The 17,559-nt window shown below is 41.1% G+C and overlaps 1 protein-coding gene across 3 annotated transcripts in view; it reads right to left on the bottom strand.

Moving 5' to 3' along the window:
• The window catches only part of RIMS1 (regulating synaptic membrane exocytosis 1), a 379,415-nt gene that overhangs the window by 22,124 nt on the left and 339,732 nt on the right, over positions 1–17,559 (bottom strand). For all 3 annotated transcript variants that reach the window (XM_084826895.1, XM_084826894.1, XM_084826897.1), the window contains one exon: positions 14,420–14,655. In XM_084826895.1, coding sequence (XP_084683021.1) covers positions 14,420–14,655 — 236 coding nt within the window. The remainder of the gene's footprint in view (positions 1–14,419; positions 14,656–17,559) is intronic.

Genomic DNA, 17,559 nt, shown 5'->3' with positions numbered 1-17,559 from the left:
ACCCTCTATGGTCAGCCCTCTGAACTCTAGCAGATAGTTAACGGCTATATTCATATGGCCGACCACAGCAAGCACTGCTGCTAGCAATTCCATGATTGTTAAGCTTCCTAGTGGGTGGTGGACGATTTTCATAGGGTATGTGGAAGTTTAAGCCTATCATGCGGGTTGCAGCCTTCTCCCCCTGCAAGCCCCATGAAAATCACCTCCCATGCACTAGGAAGCTTATCCATCAGGCCAGTCATGGACACTCTAGTAGTGGCACTCTCAATGGTCAGCTCGCAGATGATGCTCTAGCAGATATGCTCACAGGGCCTACCGAGGGCACAGCTGCTAGAGCAGCTGTGGCTGGCCTGAATCTGGCAGTGCCAGTGGCTGGGCACCTGTGGGCTTTAGGCCAATCACCCAAGGGCTGCATACCGCTTGTGGGCCATGGGGTACCCACATGGTATAGAAGATAATGATTTGGTTGCATAATCATTATGGACTGTCTGCACAGTGTAGTAGCTGGAGCCTTTATTTTACTCATTGATCAGAGGGGTACATTTTTCTTTATTGATAAAGAATAATATTCTTTATTATTCTTTATCTTATTCTAAGATGCATCTTTTTCTTACTTGACTATTTTTGTATATGCTAAAATGTAATAAAATTATTAATAGAAGAAAACTGTGTCCTCATGGCCTGATTTAAATGCGATGCCAGTTGTAAAGAAAAACTTACCCATGTGGTGTTCCATATTTAAAGCAGCTTTCAGTTGCGATGTGTGCAGAATTAGCATACTCGCATGACATCCACCCAGCCTACAGATCCCTGGCACGGTAATGCTGCACATGTAGGTTAGGTGATCAGGTTTACATTATATACTGACAACGCTGACGCACAGAACACAGAACCCTACAAATTTAACCCTGGACATCTGCCCATTTTGCCTTAAAGTTATTGGCTGGGTTCACACAACACGACAACCTACACTCAAGTTTGAATGTGGTTTGAGCGTGGGTTGTGGTGCGAACCCAGCCGCACTAACGAAGCATGATTTATTAACCATGAACAACCCACAAAGAGAACCCACGGTTTGTTGTGGGGTTGTGAATTGTGGGTTCACAATGGTTTGTTGGCACGGCTGGATTCAGACAACACAACAACCCATGTTTCAACAACCCACGGTTCAGTGACAACCCACACTGAACCCATACTCAACCTTGACTGTGGGTTGCCATGTTGTGTGAACCCAGTCATACTCTTAAGAGTTTAAATGTGCCTGTTTTTCAAAGGTCTGATTGATGCCAGATTCTCCTATTTAGCAACACACCTGCACAGTGCTTTGAGAGTTGGCCCCTGCCTTGGTAGTTTCCAACAAATGTCCCCTGCCTCTTGACTGCCACTCAGAATTGGTGGGCATTTACTGCTTTCCACCACAGCACACTGGCCACCCCTGCTCTTGTCTCTACTAGCTGACTCTGATTTATGAGAATGATTTTTTTTGTTTACAGTTTCATCTCCCACATTCAGAATATTGGAACTTATTTTTCTTCTCCATTTTTCTCCTCCATTTGGATCATGAACACCAGCAACGGAACTGCACATCACATAGCATTCTACATCCGTTCATTAGCATATAAGATCTGAGCCAGCCTGAGCGGGGACTGGAAGTTTGAAAAGTGCCTTTTTTATTACAGCAGTCCTTTTGAATTAGATCAGTGATACCTCAGTCTGGAGATCAAGCAACATGGGGAGAATGCTGGAGGTGGGAGGGTAGAAGGGACAACGGTGTGGCATGGGTGTGCATGAGAGCTGGGGAAGTGGGGAATGATGGAAATCAGAGATGTTTCAGGAGGGAAGATATGCTCATTTCTAGATTGGGAGGGAGGGATGTTCTAGTCACAGCATCAGTAAATGTATGTCAGATCAAGAGATCTGCAAACAGAAATGTAAATAAATGACCTTTATATATTGGCAGCCTAATCCTTCAGTTTGTATGTTTTAATCAGTAACTGGGATGGAAGGAGGAAAACATGCTGGAATGTCTAGCTGGTTTTCCCCAAAGAGCAACACTTCTGGAAGAGAGTAAGGGGTGGCGGGGGGGGGGGGAGAGATTTATAGCCTTCTTCCAAATCCCTCACACTTTTCTATATAGAAAACTATAGCAAGATTCTCTCCTTGCACAAGTCCACAGGGTTTGACCATAGATCTCTATGAGTGGCACCACTGAACAACAACAAGCATTCTGCTTTTCTGAGGGCTTGACCTCTGTGAGAACTTGAGCTCTGTTAAATTTAGATGTCGGTAATTAAGATGGAGCCCCCATGGTATACTCTTAAGCTGTTGCAAAGTGGTCATGTTAATATTTTGAATGAACATGTCTGTTCAGACAAAAGAGAGCAGGAGGAGAGTGTATGGCAGGTGATTTTAGTGTAAGGATTCCATGCTTACAGTAAAGACTGTCCAGCTATAAATTGTTATGTTCCCTTTTGACAGATAATTTACAGAATGGAACTAACATAGGTTAATGGTATGAGATTGTATGAGTACCAACTTGCAGTTGACAGTGAGTATTAGAGGGGGAAGTGGTATTAGAACGGGGTAGAAATGAATGAATTTATGGCGTTTTTCAGAGAGAGCAACCAGTGAACAAAACTGAAATATTTCCTATTCTATTTCTTAAAGCAGTTGAAAGCATACCACACCCTCCCCTTTCTCCCTGAAATAGTGTATGAGTAATCTCAGTAGTCACTTTTCTCTTTCAATATACTGATTTAGAACTGAGTCGAAAACAAACAAGGACAAGTCTTGCACAAAGATGCAACTGCTATGTGATGGTCCAGATAGAATATTTCAATCATTTGGAAGAGCACAATTAGAAACATAGAATAATGATATGCTTAGAAAGAAACTGCAGTGGATATTTCAGTGCTTCTCTGCATACATGGTTAAGAATCATGACACTGGGTGGTGGGGTGGGGAAGCAATGAATATGAGACAGTTATAACTTAAACAATTGTTTCTGAAAGAACTGCCTCTGAAAAACTTGCACTCACTTCTGGTGTAGCAGGAAATGCTCCAGATACTACCAGCTATTTACACATTGCAAACTATCGAAAAATTAGTTCCGTCAGTTATCATCATAACTTGCTATACAATTCTTACTTTATAGATCAATCCTATGCATGACTACTTGGAAGTAAGTCCCATTGAGTAAAATGGGGCTTACTCCAAGGTAAGTGGATAGAGAATTGCAGCCTTAATCTATGTCCGTTTTATTTCTTTGCTAAGATACAATTACTGTACTAACACTATACTATAACTATAGTTTCTTTAAACAGGCTCCTGAAACGAGTTTATTTATCATGTGTACGGCTTCAGATCAATGTAGCATACCAATCCTATTTTCAGTTATCATACATTATAACACTTACCAAACATTACAGAAAAGTTTGCAACTTTTGAAAGATTCCAAAGCAAAATGAATAAAATACAGCCTTACCTCGTAGGCATAAGCAAAATTAAATTTCAACTATATTAATAAACCCTCAGAAGTAATTAAAGCATGAACCTTGTTTAAGTATCTGGATGGAGAATAAAGTCTGGGTTTGTTATGTTGTCTTTTCTTTAACAGAATAGAGCACTTGGCATGAAGCAGTGTCAAGATGGAATGATCAAGAAGCTTCAGTTACAAGTCCTTTCTATACAAGTCCTTGGGAAGGAGGAAAACCAGACTAGGGATATTGGAGAAATCTGTTTGGGGGGTGGAGTTTGATGAGTTTTCCTAGGCTTGGTCCCCCAGATTCGTTTTGGTTCCCACTGCAGCGCCCAACTCAATCTGCACTGAGACAGGCCAGTTCACAGATTTTCTGGGAATTTTGCACATTTTTTATTGGAAGGTTCTGCAATTTGTGCAAATTATAACCAAATTTGCACAAATTCAGCCATAATTTGCACAAATTGCCCAGAAATTTATGCAAACTGAAGAAATGAGCAAAAAAAAAGTTCCTGGAGTTTGGGGAACAGCCCAAAGCTCAGCTCGCAGATGCAAAGCAAGTTGTACATGCTGTGGAACTCCCTCGAGCCAAAAGAGAACTGGATTTTCCAGTGCTGGACATCTCTAAATCAAACTAACAATCAACTCATATTTCACAGAACATTGCAGAAAAGTTTACAATATTCAAGACCAAAACAGACATTACCTTAATCCTGTGTCTAGCAGCTACGTCTTAAAAAAAAAATTACTCTACAGTAGATACAGGACCCCCAGTCTAGATTGAACCCCCTGCATCTTCTCTAGAGTAAAAATGGTGGCAGGGGGGTGACATAGCTACTAGATGCAGATTTAAAGTAATGTCTGTTTTGGCCCTCTGTCCCAACCATAAGGAAATGCATACAATATTCATGACAACCCAACAGGGGGAAAAAAATCCTGAATTCACTGTCTCTTTTTATTTAAGTCTTTCAACTTAGGATTCATTGCCCATGCATTTTAGATCTTCAGAATTTAGAAAAAGAGCTAGGAAAGCTGCCAACATAAAACTCAAGGAAGTTCAACACACTGTTTCCAAATGTTGATGTTCACTATCAAATAGCTCAGAGAACAATATGAACTCTGTTTTAAAAAGTTTTAAATCTGGTACATGGTTTCATCTACCCACTGATTTTCTTCTGTTGATAAACACAATTATATTACATGAGGATTATTCCACATGAGCTACCACGGTCGCTGCCACCACCTTGATGGGCAACACTAGTGCTCATGGACTATGAGAAGGCTAAAGGCCTATCTTGTTCAGCATTCTGTTCAAAAACTGGCCAATCAGATGCCCATGGAGGACATATATATGGAGGGCATTTTGAAGAGTCATATGAGATGAGTGTTGGCAACACAGTGCATGGCTGGTATGGAAGGATGGTAGCTCAGTAGTTGATGCAAAGGGTCCCAACTTCAGACTTTGGCATCTGCAGGTATGTCTCGAAAAGAAACCCTGGAGAGCCACTGCCAGACCATGTAGGCAATACTGAATTAGGTGGACCGGTGTCCTGGCAAGATAAAGCAGTTCCTTCAACCTACAGGCTGTAGACATCTTCATTTAGATCCAGGAGGGTTTTCAGTCTCACCAATTGACCCAACAATTGTTCATAGATGAGAAAAGCTAAGCTATATTCCCCAGTTTCTCTCAGTGGTGGGATCTCGCCTTCTGAAATTTAATTCAGAAGCTGAAATCTGTGCTTTTCATCTCCAGTTCCAGAGTTTTATAATCATATCAAGTTAATAATTCAGAGTATCTAGCCTTTTGAAATGTATCCAGTACATTACAGTCAATGTGTCCAAATGAGAATGTTTATTTCCTTAAGCAAGTGACAGCAGCTCTGACATAAAAAGGACTCAGGATTGGGGGGAAAGGATTATCCATCTGCTCCATGTGATGCGGACCAAGAAAAACCTCAACTGTCATCATGCCTGTAGAAGCCTGGGTTTGTAAGAAGCCAATTAGGGCATGTCATTCTAGGAAAGATGAAGACAGGACACCCATCCACGTATGTGCTGAATCAGTACCTGCAATCAGTAATGCACTGGTTGAGGCCAATAAACAGAAGCCAACCTGACAAAATGGAGGTACAGTCGGTCAGTGGTTAATCTGACTGAGGTGGTGTTCAAATTGTTCTGGATAGGATTGTGGCCCCTTATAGGATCATGCTGTCAGTTTGAGGATGCTGATTTCTCATTGGCCCAAGTAGGTATGTAGCACTAGCCTTTCAATAGCCGCTGTGGCATGTAGCATCTTCTGTTACCCAAGGCTAGCGTATCAGCAGCAGCCCCTCCTATCATTTACTTATTGATTTGATTTCTACCCCACCTTTCTACCAAGAAAAATGGCACTCAAGGTGGCTTACAATCATAAATAAAACATAATTAAAATGATTATAAAACAAATGCATTAAAACACTCCTCAACAGAGGTAGCCTGGCCACACTTATCCATGCGCCAGTAGCTTCCAGATTAGATTACTGCTATGCATGAGACTGCCTTTGAAAACTTCTTGGATACTTTAGTTAGTCCAGAATACAGCTCCTAGGCTGGTCCTAGGGAACACATCTTGCCAGTCTTGAAACTGCTTCACTGGGTGCTGGTCCATTTGCAAGTGCTTACCTTTAAAGCCATTTATGGCTTGGGACCTGGGTACCTGAAGGAGCATCTTTCCCCACACATACTTGCCCATGCACTGAGATCTTAGTTAGAGGCCTTTTCTGGGTGCTCCCAGCTTCTGAAGCTAGGTAGGCAGTGACTGGTGAAAGGGCCTTTTTAGCTGTGGCATGCCCTCTCTAGAATGTTCTCTCCTTATAAGTCCCAATGGAAGAACCACCAAATTTCGGACATGATTAGCTAATTGGAAATGCTTTCTGGGAAAGCCAAGTTTTAATTATCTGTAGAAAAGCTAGTAAAGATTTAGCTGGACATGTTCTACAAAGTGGAAGCCACCATAGAGGAAGTGCAACTCTGTGCCCTCATGGTTCTCACATCGCTAAACAGGTCACAAAACAGTCTCTTCCTTTAAGATCTAGCAATACTAAGACTGTTGCTGTCATTGCAAATGTTCAGACAGAGAATGGAGGGTGGCAAAAGGATCAGAGAAGGATGGCCTTATCATTCAGTCTGTCTATCTAGTTGTAGGTGTGTGTGTGTGTGTGTGTGTGTGTATATTATGTTCCCAAATTCTCCAGCTGAGCAATACAGTTTAACAAGTAAGACCTACTACAACAGAATGTTGCAGTGTATCCATGCCCACTATGAGGAGTGCTCCTGTTCATGGCTCCAGCCAGTCTATAGGGGCTTTGTAGTGCTGCTCAGGTCTCAGGTGGGGTGGGGAAAGTTCCAGCAGTGGGGAAGGGATAAAAGACACCTTTTTTCTTTCCTTTCCCCAAGGCATTCCCCTGCTATGCTACATAGCACTAGGTGTCTGGCAACCCCAAACCTCAGTATTATAAGAGCAGGGACAGGGGATGCAGTTCTGGAGATGGGAAGAGCATCCCTTCCTCCCTAATCCTCCCCCCCGCCACCTCCAGGACACTTATGATGAGCTTTGTGGCTGGGGCTTGAGCAAGTCAATTCCCCCCTGCCCCCAAATCCCCCCTCCTTGCAGGGGGTTAAAACAAAAGGAAAAAACACCTCCACGAGCCCCCTGCTGCCCTGGCTGTCTTCAGCAGGTGCCTGTTGCGACGTACACAGCACTCTCTTCTCTCTCAGTCACAGCTCGGTGGTGGCAGCAAATTACTCCTTTCCTTCTCACCTGACTGGCCACTACCGTTTATGGCAAAGGTTAGCTTCATTTGATCCAGGAAGGCCCCATGACCATTTCTGCAATGATCATTAAGGGGTGATGTTAGAGAGAAATCAAATGAGCATTTATTGGGCAGGGGAGAAGACATGCCATCTTTAAAGAAGATTTTTCCTGCAGCAGCAGCTGACTGAAAGGAGTACAGTCTGAGAATACAATTTTTAAAGTGCCTCTCAGCGTTCCCCTCCCCACACCCAACAGAATTGCATAATAATGCTAACCCTGAAGGGCTGCTTACGGTTTTGCAGTCCAAAATAGCTTCTGCTCTTGGTAACCTGTTTATCTACATGGTTAGATCTAGAGCAGTTTTATTGCTGTTACATAACCATCTCAACAAATGGAAAATAGCAAGGAAGGGGGGAAACGCACGCACACACACAGAGAGAGAGAGAGGGAGAGAGAGAGAGAGAGGGAGGGAGAGAGAGAGAGAGAGAGAGAGAGCGAGCACAAGCATGATTTAGCTGAAAGTAAGCACTTAAACCAAACAATAACAACAACATGAGTTTAAATGTCCTGCATTGGAATGAATAGGATTTAGAAGTGCTTAGCTTTGGTTGGATCATGCCTTTGTGCATCTTCAAAGCATATGTGTGAGAATGTATGTATATATTACAAACTGAGAAAATTGCAGACTGACAACTGCAGACTTGGAAAAAGAATGGTATCCATATATATATAGAAACCATTCCTTTTTTGAGAATGTAATTCTATATCCATTTCACTGGAAGTAAGCCTGACTTGCACTTACTTCTGAGTAGACATGTATAGGACTGCATTGTTAAATACTTTGTGCATTTTTGGCTTGGACTGTTGACCAATTCATGGTCAATCTACGTATTGCAAGAGAAACGGATCAATCTACATATTAAATGAGGAACAACGCTGTTTTTTCTTTTAATACTGACATGGGAACTGGGAGGGAAGGCATTTTCAGGCAAGAACTGGGAGGTGGTGCTTAACCTTCCTTCTATCCACTGATTCTCCCTTCAAATGCTACCTTTGACAGTTTTCAAAAGTTTTCCTCCAGCCAGACTCTGAAACTAGCAGTGAGCCCAGCATGGGGAAAATGGCCAGGGGGTGAGGAAGGAGTTAAGCACCCTTCCCTCTCACCTGCCAATCCTCTCCTGCAAGTGTTGGGATCAGGTTTAGTTGGGCCTATGGGAACTCTGTGGCATGTTTTCATGCCACTCCAGTAATATGAAGGAACCATGTGTCATGTGGTTCCTTCTTTCCTGCATGAACATCACCCAGCCTGTAATATGTCTTTATCTATATGGTACTTTGAAACCTCCCCCGATTTATAGATTAGCCTGGCACATTGGAGTTTGACTGTTTTCACCTTAGGATTCCTCCGCTCCACCCCAGCAGCAGCAACAACAACAACAACAGAGGATGTCAACTGGTAGCTCATCAATGACCTGTAACTAACTGATTATCCCAGAAGGGGAAGTTAGTATGCTCTTGCTACTTTATGGAACTACAGAACAGCTTTTAAAACAAACATGATGCACTCACTGGAGGTCTGGGGGATGGGGAGAGAAGGGGATAACAGAAAAGGTAAGGATAGTCTTCTTTCTTTTTCTACCCACCATAAACTATTATGGGTACCCACATGTTTGTACATATATGTATGTGTGAACATAGACATGTGCACCCCCACACACAAACAATTTGTTAAAATTGTACCAAGGTTACAATCCTGTACTCGGTTATATGCAACTATGTATCATTAATTCATGAATAGGCCTGTTTTAACAGGGAATTAGCATTGTATTTCAAAGTCACTGCATTGCAGCTTGAAAATTTTACACTCACATGATGTGATTTCTTTGTAAAGCTGTTGCAATACATTCAATTATCAAATAAATTAATATTACTACTTCACTGAAGCAGTATACTTGAGTTGTAGAGAGAATTAAGGCCTGAGGTTCATAATAATGTTATGGACTTAAGTTATGGACTTAAGTCAAAATAATCAAACTTATCCCCCATGTTGGTAGTAATCCAGCTGACTTCCCTGTTCAGTGTTATTAGTATTTCCTCATCTCCCTACCTCTAGCTACAGTCTCCTGTGTCCCATTTCTCAAGAGCCTCTTTAATTTGGCAGTATTCTATTTTTTGCGGTAATCTACTGAGGTCTTCAGGAATCCTTTTGATTTTAATAGGATCTGGATTTATTTTTATATGTACATGCAAATAAATATATACTGTACATGTTGTGTAATTCACAAACATATCATTATACATGTTTCTTCCGCTTCTTCTTCTCAAATTGCTGGCTGAGCAAGGTATTTGTAAGCTATATCTAGCAAAGAACATACTTGGTACGCATATTTCTAATTCCTAGATGGTCAGAGATATCGGGCTCAATCAAATAAAGTCGTGCGTGGCCACTGGGATTCAATGGGATTCAGTGTGACTGTATGTGACTGATTGATTTAGGCCAGGAGTGTTGAACCTCTTTCATCCCAAGGGCTGAATTCCACTTCTGAGAAGTTCTCCGGGGCTGCATTCCAGTAGTGGGCATGGCCAAAGGCATCGGGGTGAAGCCACCACCACCCCCATCAGCATATTTTAACTTAAAGCTCTTACTGCCAGTAACTAGGCCTTGGGAGAGGCATTTATCCTTTTAGGATGGGGGGGGGAATTGTATCAAAACCAGGAAACCACCAAACCATTAGAGACTAGGAAAAGTGGGTGGGACTATGAAAAGGGAGCATGGCCATCTTGGGAACCTTGGAGGGCTGGATGGTCCCCACCCATGACCTAGGCACACCTAACTCACTCTGGTTGGATACATCTGAGGATTGGATGTTGTCTTTGCCATATGTATGGCCACAGAAAAGCTATCTCAGTGGTGTGATAACAGCCAAAGATCCAGACACAGACCAGGATCCAAAGAACTACTTTGACTGATGTGCATACAGTGGGGCCTTGAAGTCCTTCCCTCCAAGGAGCAGCGCCTTGCACTGCCCAGTAACCCAATCCCAAAAACTCAGGACAGCTTTACCCATGTCATTTAATGAGGCACCAGAAGCTGCTGCTGGGGAAAAATGTATGCAAAGTTGCTTGGAGTGCATCACATGCAAGCCCTCTCTTACACCTGACATTCTGGCCTCAGGATGGTATGCAACTAGTGCCAATAGACTCTCTGGCCCCAGTAGGATTAACAACTTCTACTTATCTCAATGCCTACATTTTCTTAATTTAGGGGTAGGCAACCTGGTGGTGCCCTCTATATGTTTTGGATGACAGCTCCCATATTCCTTGACCATTGACCATGCTAGATAGGGCTTATGGGAGTTGTAGTCCAAAACATCTGGAGGGCACTAGGTTGCTTATCACTGTCTTAATTCATGGCCAGAGCCCAAACAGCAGTATTTTAAATTTCACCAGGCAAACTCTGCCCATTATTTATACTATAATGTGAAGGGGACTGTAACAATTGCACATGAAAAAGAATATTTATTCTATTAATTTGAATGCAAAAGGCAAACCAAGTATAAAATAAGTGAATATGAAAAAAAACTTTAAGGAATACTGTTTAAGCCAGTCCCCCAAAATCCTGCAGACAGTGAGTCTGTTTAAATCTCATTGTAGTAAATGGGATTTAAGCAATTTAACAGCGGCATACAGGAATGCAACCATTCTTATGACCAAAATCCAATCAATGTTAGAGGGATTCATAAATATACTTAAGACTTGGTTAAGATCAAGTTGTTTCAATTATTAAAGAAAATCCCTAAAATCCCCTAATCTTTTGCTGTAAATAATCTCTGGTCATGCAATGAACTCTGTTAAAATGATTACAAGCATTCAATGACATCCAGGTAATGGAGTAAAGCTAATTATTTTCAAATTCCTTCTGGTGTTATATGAGTGCTATTAGGAGAAAACGTAATTGTCTTCACTGTTTAATATTAATTAACCAGCTTAAAACAGCTGAGCTGTTTACATCTTTCAGTAGCTGTATTCAAATTCCTAACCCTTCACAGAATAGACACGTGCATTGTTTCCATACCACACCCCGTACTGAACACTTCCTCGTTGCATGTCTGAATTCCTCATCACATTCTGTGTGATAAGAGACAAACATTTCCCCAAGATTCCTGAAACAAGGATCATTTGCAGGGGCAATCCAAAAATATATTGAATTAGGTTAGGTTGGAGTAAAGCAGCTAAATGGGTAGAGAAATAAACTGAGCTATAAACACAAAGGTACCTGAAAGCTTTCCCTTACATTTTCTGACATAAAGCATAAAAGACTGAGGTCAAACTGCAATCGTAAGAACCAGTCGACAGCACTGTGATGCAGGCAGCAAACAGTATCCATAATTCCCATATTTTGTTTTCCCAAAGGGACCTATCAACAAATTGTGGCATTGTTCAGAAACTGCCAATGAAAATCAGTGCATTGAATCTCCATCACTTTTAGAGTCTTATCCTCAACACCCAGTTTTGGCCACCCAGCAGCATTGCACACAAAGATCCATCTGCTGTTTCTGAACAAGTTTCACAAGCTCATGCTTAGTACCGTACGCCAAAAATAGTCTATAAAGGAATCATCTCCTCTCTTCCTCAGAGAGGAAGGGAACTGTTATCACATTGCACTAAGATTGTGTTTGGTGATGTATGTGGTGTGAATACCAATTTTAAGAAAGGACACAGATTAAGAAGATTCCTAAAAAGATTACACAGCCAATCTAATCTAATTTAAAACTGTATAAGAAAGGACACCCCCCCCCCCAATCACTACACAGCAGTGGCTACAAACAAGCTTGTAAAAACAACAACAATCCACTTATCCCTAACTTTGTACAGGTGACTGAAATAAGTGACTGAAAATTTGTCACTTATGTCATTGGAAAAACTATATGAAAAGTTGCCTGCATAAATAATCTTCTCATAGGAAATTTACACATAGAGACAAACAGAATGAACACATTATAATAAATTAAAGGTAAAACCAACTCTTGACTTTGATTTCCTAGAGGAAAAACTGAATGAAACTTTTGTCTCAGATCTAATGGACTTATATAGGTAAGCCTGATGGATTTCAATAGAATGTGATTCCAAACTAATGTGCTTTCCACTTTAGCCTTTGTTATTATTGATGCTAAAATAAACTGAAATGTATACCAAAGTCAGTTGAGAATACATGCTTAATTTTCTTGACACAAATTAATCTATTTCCAATATCATACAATGGATTTTTATGAACACCAGAACCTCCATCATTATGATAATTATAATAGTTCATAGAGACAGATCCTTGATAACTTATGTTGAGCATACATTCTTATATAGATGATTATACTGGTTAGAATAGCAGTATGTCTTCATTCTTCATATAACAACCTTGCGATGTAAGAAAAGCAATGTAGTGGAGATCGTTCTTGTTTCAAAGGCTAAACTGAAAGCATTTCTCATTGAGAAGTAAATTCTACTGAAATAAATGGGACAATTCTAAGCAAACATGTTTTGGATTGTGGTGCTAGAGATCTATAAGGATGCCATATTATTTAAAGTGGATCTTCAATTTCCTCAGAAGTAGCAGTAATATACTAGCAGTATTTGGACATGCCAAGGTTCATAGGTAGCACTTAAAAGTGTGACTTCCTACTCTTCTTGAAAGCAAAATGTAACAGAAATTTTGTGAGATGAAGTCTGCCCCTGAAGCCCTGTGTGCCTCTTTGGAAACAGAAAGCCAGTGCCTTTAATCTCAGCACTAAATTCATAATAGCAGAAATATGGTTAACTTTACATATGTGGTTCTTCTGATGTGATCATTTATGGAAAGTTATAGTTTTTGCATAGACCATGTACTACTACTAATTACCACCACCTGAGTTTAGAAGATATTCTAAGATGTGACCCTTGTCTCTAAATTATCTAGGGCATTATTGCAAGTATTGCACACAGAATGAATATTTCACATAGCATGACTCTTGGTATGACCCTCCCCCACTCTAACTTCAGAAGGTTCCTATGAAATCTATTGGCTGAAACACACAAACACATTATTCATCTGGCAGGTTTATTTGGAAATCGCAGATGTATACGGCATTAATTAGTATTTAAATAGCTTAATTTCATTTTATCCTATTGATGCCAAAGATGGTGGGAGGAAAGGAGATTAAATACAGGGGGGGGCAATTTGATACCACAAATCAGAAATATTTGACATACCTGCAGACTGTGATGATCTTGATCATGAGATAGACCCATTGTTGAAAGTCTGATTGAGCTCTATCCTTACATCAAGTTTTTCCTTTTCTTTTTAAAGTCACTTATGCCTGCTCTTGCTGGAATGAAGGACAAGCCCCTTCACTGATTTTCATAGAACTGTGTTTCTTAAAATATCTCTTCTCTCTATAGTAGCTCTGCTTTTTCTTTTTTTATAGAGAGGAGGCATTTAAGATTTCTGAAGTACCAAGAAAGAACAGGGACTTTGAAAGCATGTGATGTATCATCATGCTACACTCTTATTAATTCACGTCAGTAAGCCTATTTTTTTAGGGTTTAAAAAAACATCAACAAAGGACCCAATATTAGTTATTTTCAAAATCAATACCTTTCTTTTAAAAAACCAACAAACAAACTCATTACACTGGTATACATTTAAAATTGTGCAGGGGTTGTGACTGGACTCTTTAAATCATAAGTATACATTACAGGGAGAAGAATGAAGTGTTATAGAACTTATTCCATAATGCTTCTCTGGTGAAAATAGTGGTTGTACCATAACATACACCAGGGGTGCAGAATCTCATGCCCAGGGTTCCATTCAGCCCTCTAGGGTTCTCCAGAAGGCCTTTCCCCTGCCCTTTCCCCCGTTTCCCCAACCGCCAATGGTTGAGTGGTTTCCCAGCTCTTGTGCAGTCTTCTCGCCCCCACCTACCGCTAGAATGCAGCTTTTGAGAGCTTCTCCAGAATGGAATTCAGCCCCTGAGCTGGAAGAGCTTCTGCACCCCTGGCATACACATACAAAAAGCCCTCCTTGTCAAGAAGACATTGTTTCCTGGACTGGCTATATCTAAACACTGGTCTGATTTCATTAAGAACCATGTTCTTACTGCACATATTTCACTCACCTGTTTGGCTAAGCTGGGATGTGCTTCTGCTTCTTCGAGATACCATGGCAACCACTTTGGCACTAAGGCTTGATCGTCTTTTCTTCCCACCTGTTCCAACCGTACCAACTGCAGTGTCTGATTGACTCCCATCATTATGTTCCAGTTTATACACCTCTCCACTCACACTTGTGCTCTTTGTGATGGTTCTCCCTGAAGTCCCCATCCGTCTGCCTTGCATTTTAGGATTAAACGTACTATATTTACAAAGTAAAAACATACATGCACATTTAAATTATGCTGGTGTTTAACAAGGTCTTCAAATCTAAAATACATCATAGTAAAATTGTACTGCCTTCCCCCCACCCAAATCTTGTATATTTTCACGTTTTGATACCAAGGCACGCACAATTGAGTTGGCTCTTCCAGTTACCCGAAACTCATGTTCTTTTCCAGATCCTAACGGAAAGCAGCGTACCACTTTTGATTTCTTATTTTAACTCTGTTCTGTTCTCATTCAATGGATTTGTCAAGTCCCACCTGCTAGTGTACCTGCTAGTGCATTGGGAACATGTAGGCCTTTGCCCAATGGGAGATGTCTTTTGTAGGCCTTTGCCCAATGGGAGATGTCTTTTGAAAGGAAAGATACTGGCATTCTATGCTGTACTGATAATCTCAGTAGTAATCCGCCTTCCAACATTCACACAAAAACACTCATAATTATGATAGCATAAAATAAAGGAACAAAGATATGCGTCAACTATGGGGAGGTCCGCGTGTGTGTAATCTCCACTTGATATACGTTACTCTGATCAAAACAAAAAGTTGCATTAAAATACAATAGAGCAGGGTAAATCACTTCATTAATGCAAATGTTTCTGATGAAAGACAGAGGTTATACCCCATGTAGGAAAAATAATTAGTTGTCTATTTACATTTTTCAAAAGAAAACCACATCAAATCCTCATTAAATACATAAATCATGTTGTTATTTTTAAAAGCCTCCATGCTTCATAGCATAAGCTTGCCCAATATAGTTGGATTGATGGGACCTCAGTAAGGATGCAGTAAAAATGTTCCTATTTCCTGCAGGAATCTTCATATAAAAAGCAAAGTATATTATTATTATTATTATTACTATTATTATTGCGTGTAACATGTCTGTTCAGGACTGATACCCAAGTAACTGTTTATATGATATCAGCCAAGGTACCTGGCTATATAATTGCAGTTTTAGTTAGCTAATTCTATTTGTATTTCTAGTTTGTTCCATCCTTTTGGCTTGGGAAAGGCAATAACACTAAAACCAAAATTAAATAAGATTTGTATGTAGTATGTTTATTAACAGAGCAAGCCTAACAGGTTTGGAGGGGGAGTTAAGTCCAAAGCCCTGCTAGCTCTCACTGGCCAAGATGGGAGATGTGGGTGGCTTTGCTGAACATTTAGCCTGAGAGATCCTACTTTTCCAGAATACACATACATACACACATGCACACACACCACTGAAAATTAAGGGTGGGGTGGGGAGAGAATTAGCTATGTCAGATACAGGGGATCAGAGGGGCTTTGGATCTAGCTTCTAGCCGCCCCTGAAATTCCGTGTTTCATTACATCCACATAAATTTCTACACATGTAACAGGGACATAGCCCTCTCTGTTGGTGAAGGATGTCTCCTCCTCCGCATCCTAACCTCCTGTCTAAGGAGGTTAGGATTGCTCTGCTTGACACTAAAATATAATGTCAGTATTAACTCTACCCCCTTCACGGATCACTGCCTTGTTGTGGCGAAGGGGCTTGCGCAACTCAGTGAGGCCATAAGCTATGCCAAGCAGGGTCATCCAAGATGGACAGGTCATGGCGGAGAGTTCTGACAAAATGTGGTCCACTGGAGAAGGAAAAGGCAAGGCCCTGATGCTGGGAAAGATTGAAGGCAAAAGGAGAAGGGGACGGCAGAGGATGAGATGGCTAGATAGCATCACTGATGCAATGAATATGAACTTGAGCACTCTCCGGGAGAGAGCGGAGGACAGGAAGGCCTGGCGTGCTATGGTCCATGGGGTCATGAAGAGTCGGACATGACTTAACAACTGAACAACAACAACAATTAACTCTACCATATTTATGTAACTGTGGCCATTAAAAACAAACCCAGATAAACTGTCCTACAGTGATTAGAGAAAATAGTCAGATTTAGACTCGGTTTAGACTCTGGCAAGCAAGTCTCCAGTGATAGGGAGCCTAACAGCTATGGGACAGCCACTGAGAGCAGGTCTTTTAGTAAAGATTTGATGGCACTTTTGATAAAGACTTGATACACCAATTGGATGGTACAATCTAGATAACATTTGCAGCTGACATTAAAGGCCATGTTTTCACACAATGGAGGTATTTATTGTCTAGTTCATCTAGAGGTTTGGTCAAAACTACCACTTTTGAGTTGTGCCTAGAAAATAAGGAGACAATGCAGATGCTGGACTACTGATGTAATATGTCCTGGTGTCTCATCCCCATCTGGAGGGGGGTTTGCCACATAAAAGGCATGCTAACTGTAGTCTAGCCCTGAGCTTAGAAAGGCATGAATGATGGGTACTAAGCTGGGCTGAAACAAAATTAATTGCAACCTTCCACGAGTCAACTAGTGACAAATTAAGCTTCCAAGTGCAGCGGTGAATCAAAAAGCACTTCAAGGATGCAAATCTGAAATATCAGGGAAAACTGAAATGTCACCAGTTATGAGTGTCTGTACTCCTCCCAAATCACAGCTGCTGGTTATCACTACTACAGCCTGAATTCAGCCTCAGTTAGCTTTCCCATTCTCTCCAAGGTGAGCTAATGGTTCAGCACTGTCATTGCAGGACTCGGGTTGGATCAAAACAGCAGGTGGATCAAGACCCTTTCTATGCTAAATGTTATTTTAGATCTTTTTACAACCTGGATACTGTGGCCCATGAATGGTTGATGACATTTCTGCAGAACTTGATTCTTGAAACTACTCAAGATTCAGTGAAACTGCTCTTGAGTAGTTTCATGAAAACTTGGCAGGGAGATCCAAGAGGCTGATGATGGGTAGTTGTTCAACATTTCCTTGGGGCCTCCAATGCAGGCAGGGCCTGTTCATCCTTCCCACTGAAAGTGTCTATAGGGCTGCAGTACAAAGTCA

Source organism: Heloderma suspectum, chromosome 1 (assembly GCF_057233095.1).
Source record: "Heloderma suspectum isolate Gila_16-S chromosome 1, 16-S_ref, whole genome shotgun sequence".
NCBI classification, from domain to species: Eukaryota; Metazoa; Chordata; class Lepidosauria; order Squamata; family Helodermatidae; genus Heloderma; species Heloderma suspectum.
The sequence above is the reverse complement of the archived record's forward strand: the minus strand, read 5'-3'. Positions and strand labels throughout refer to the sequence as shown.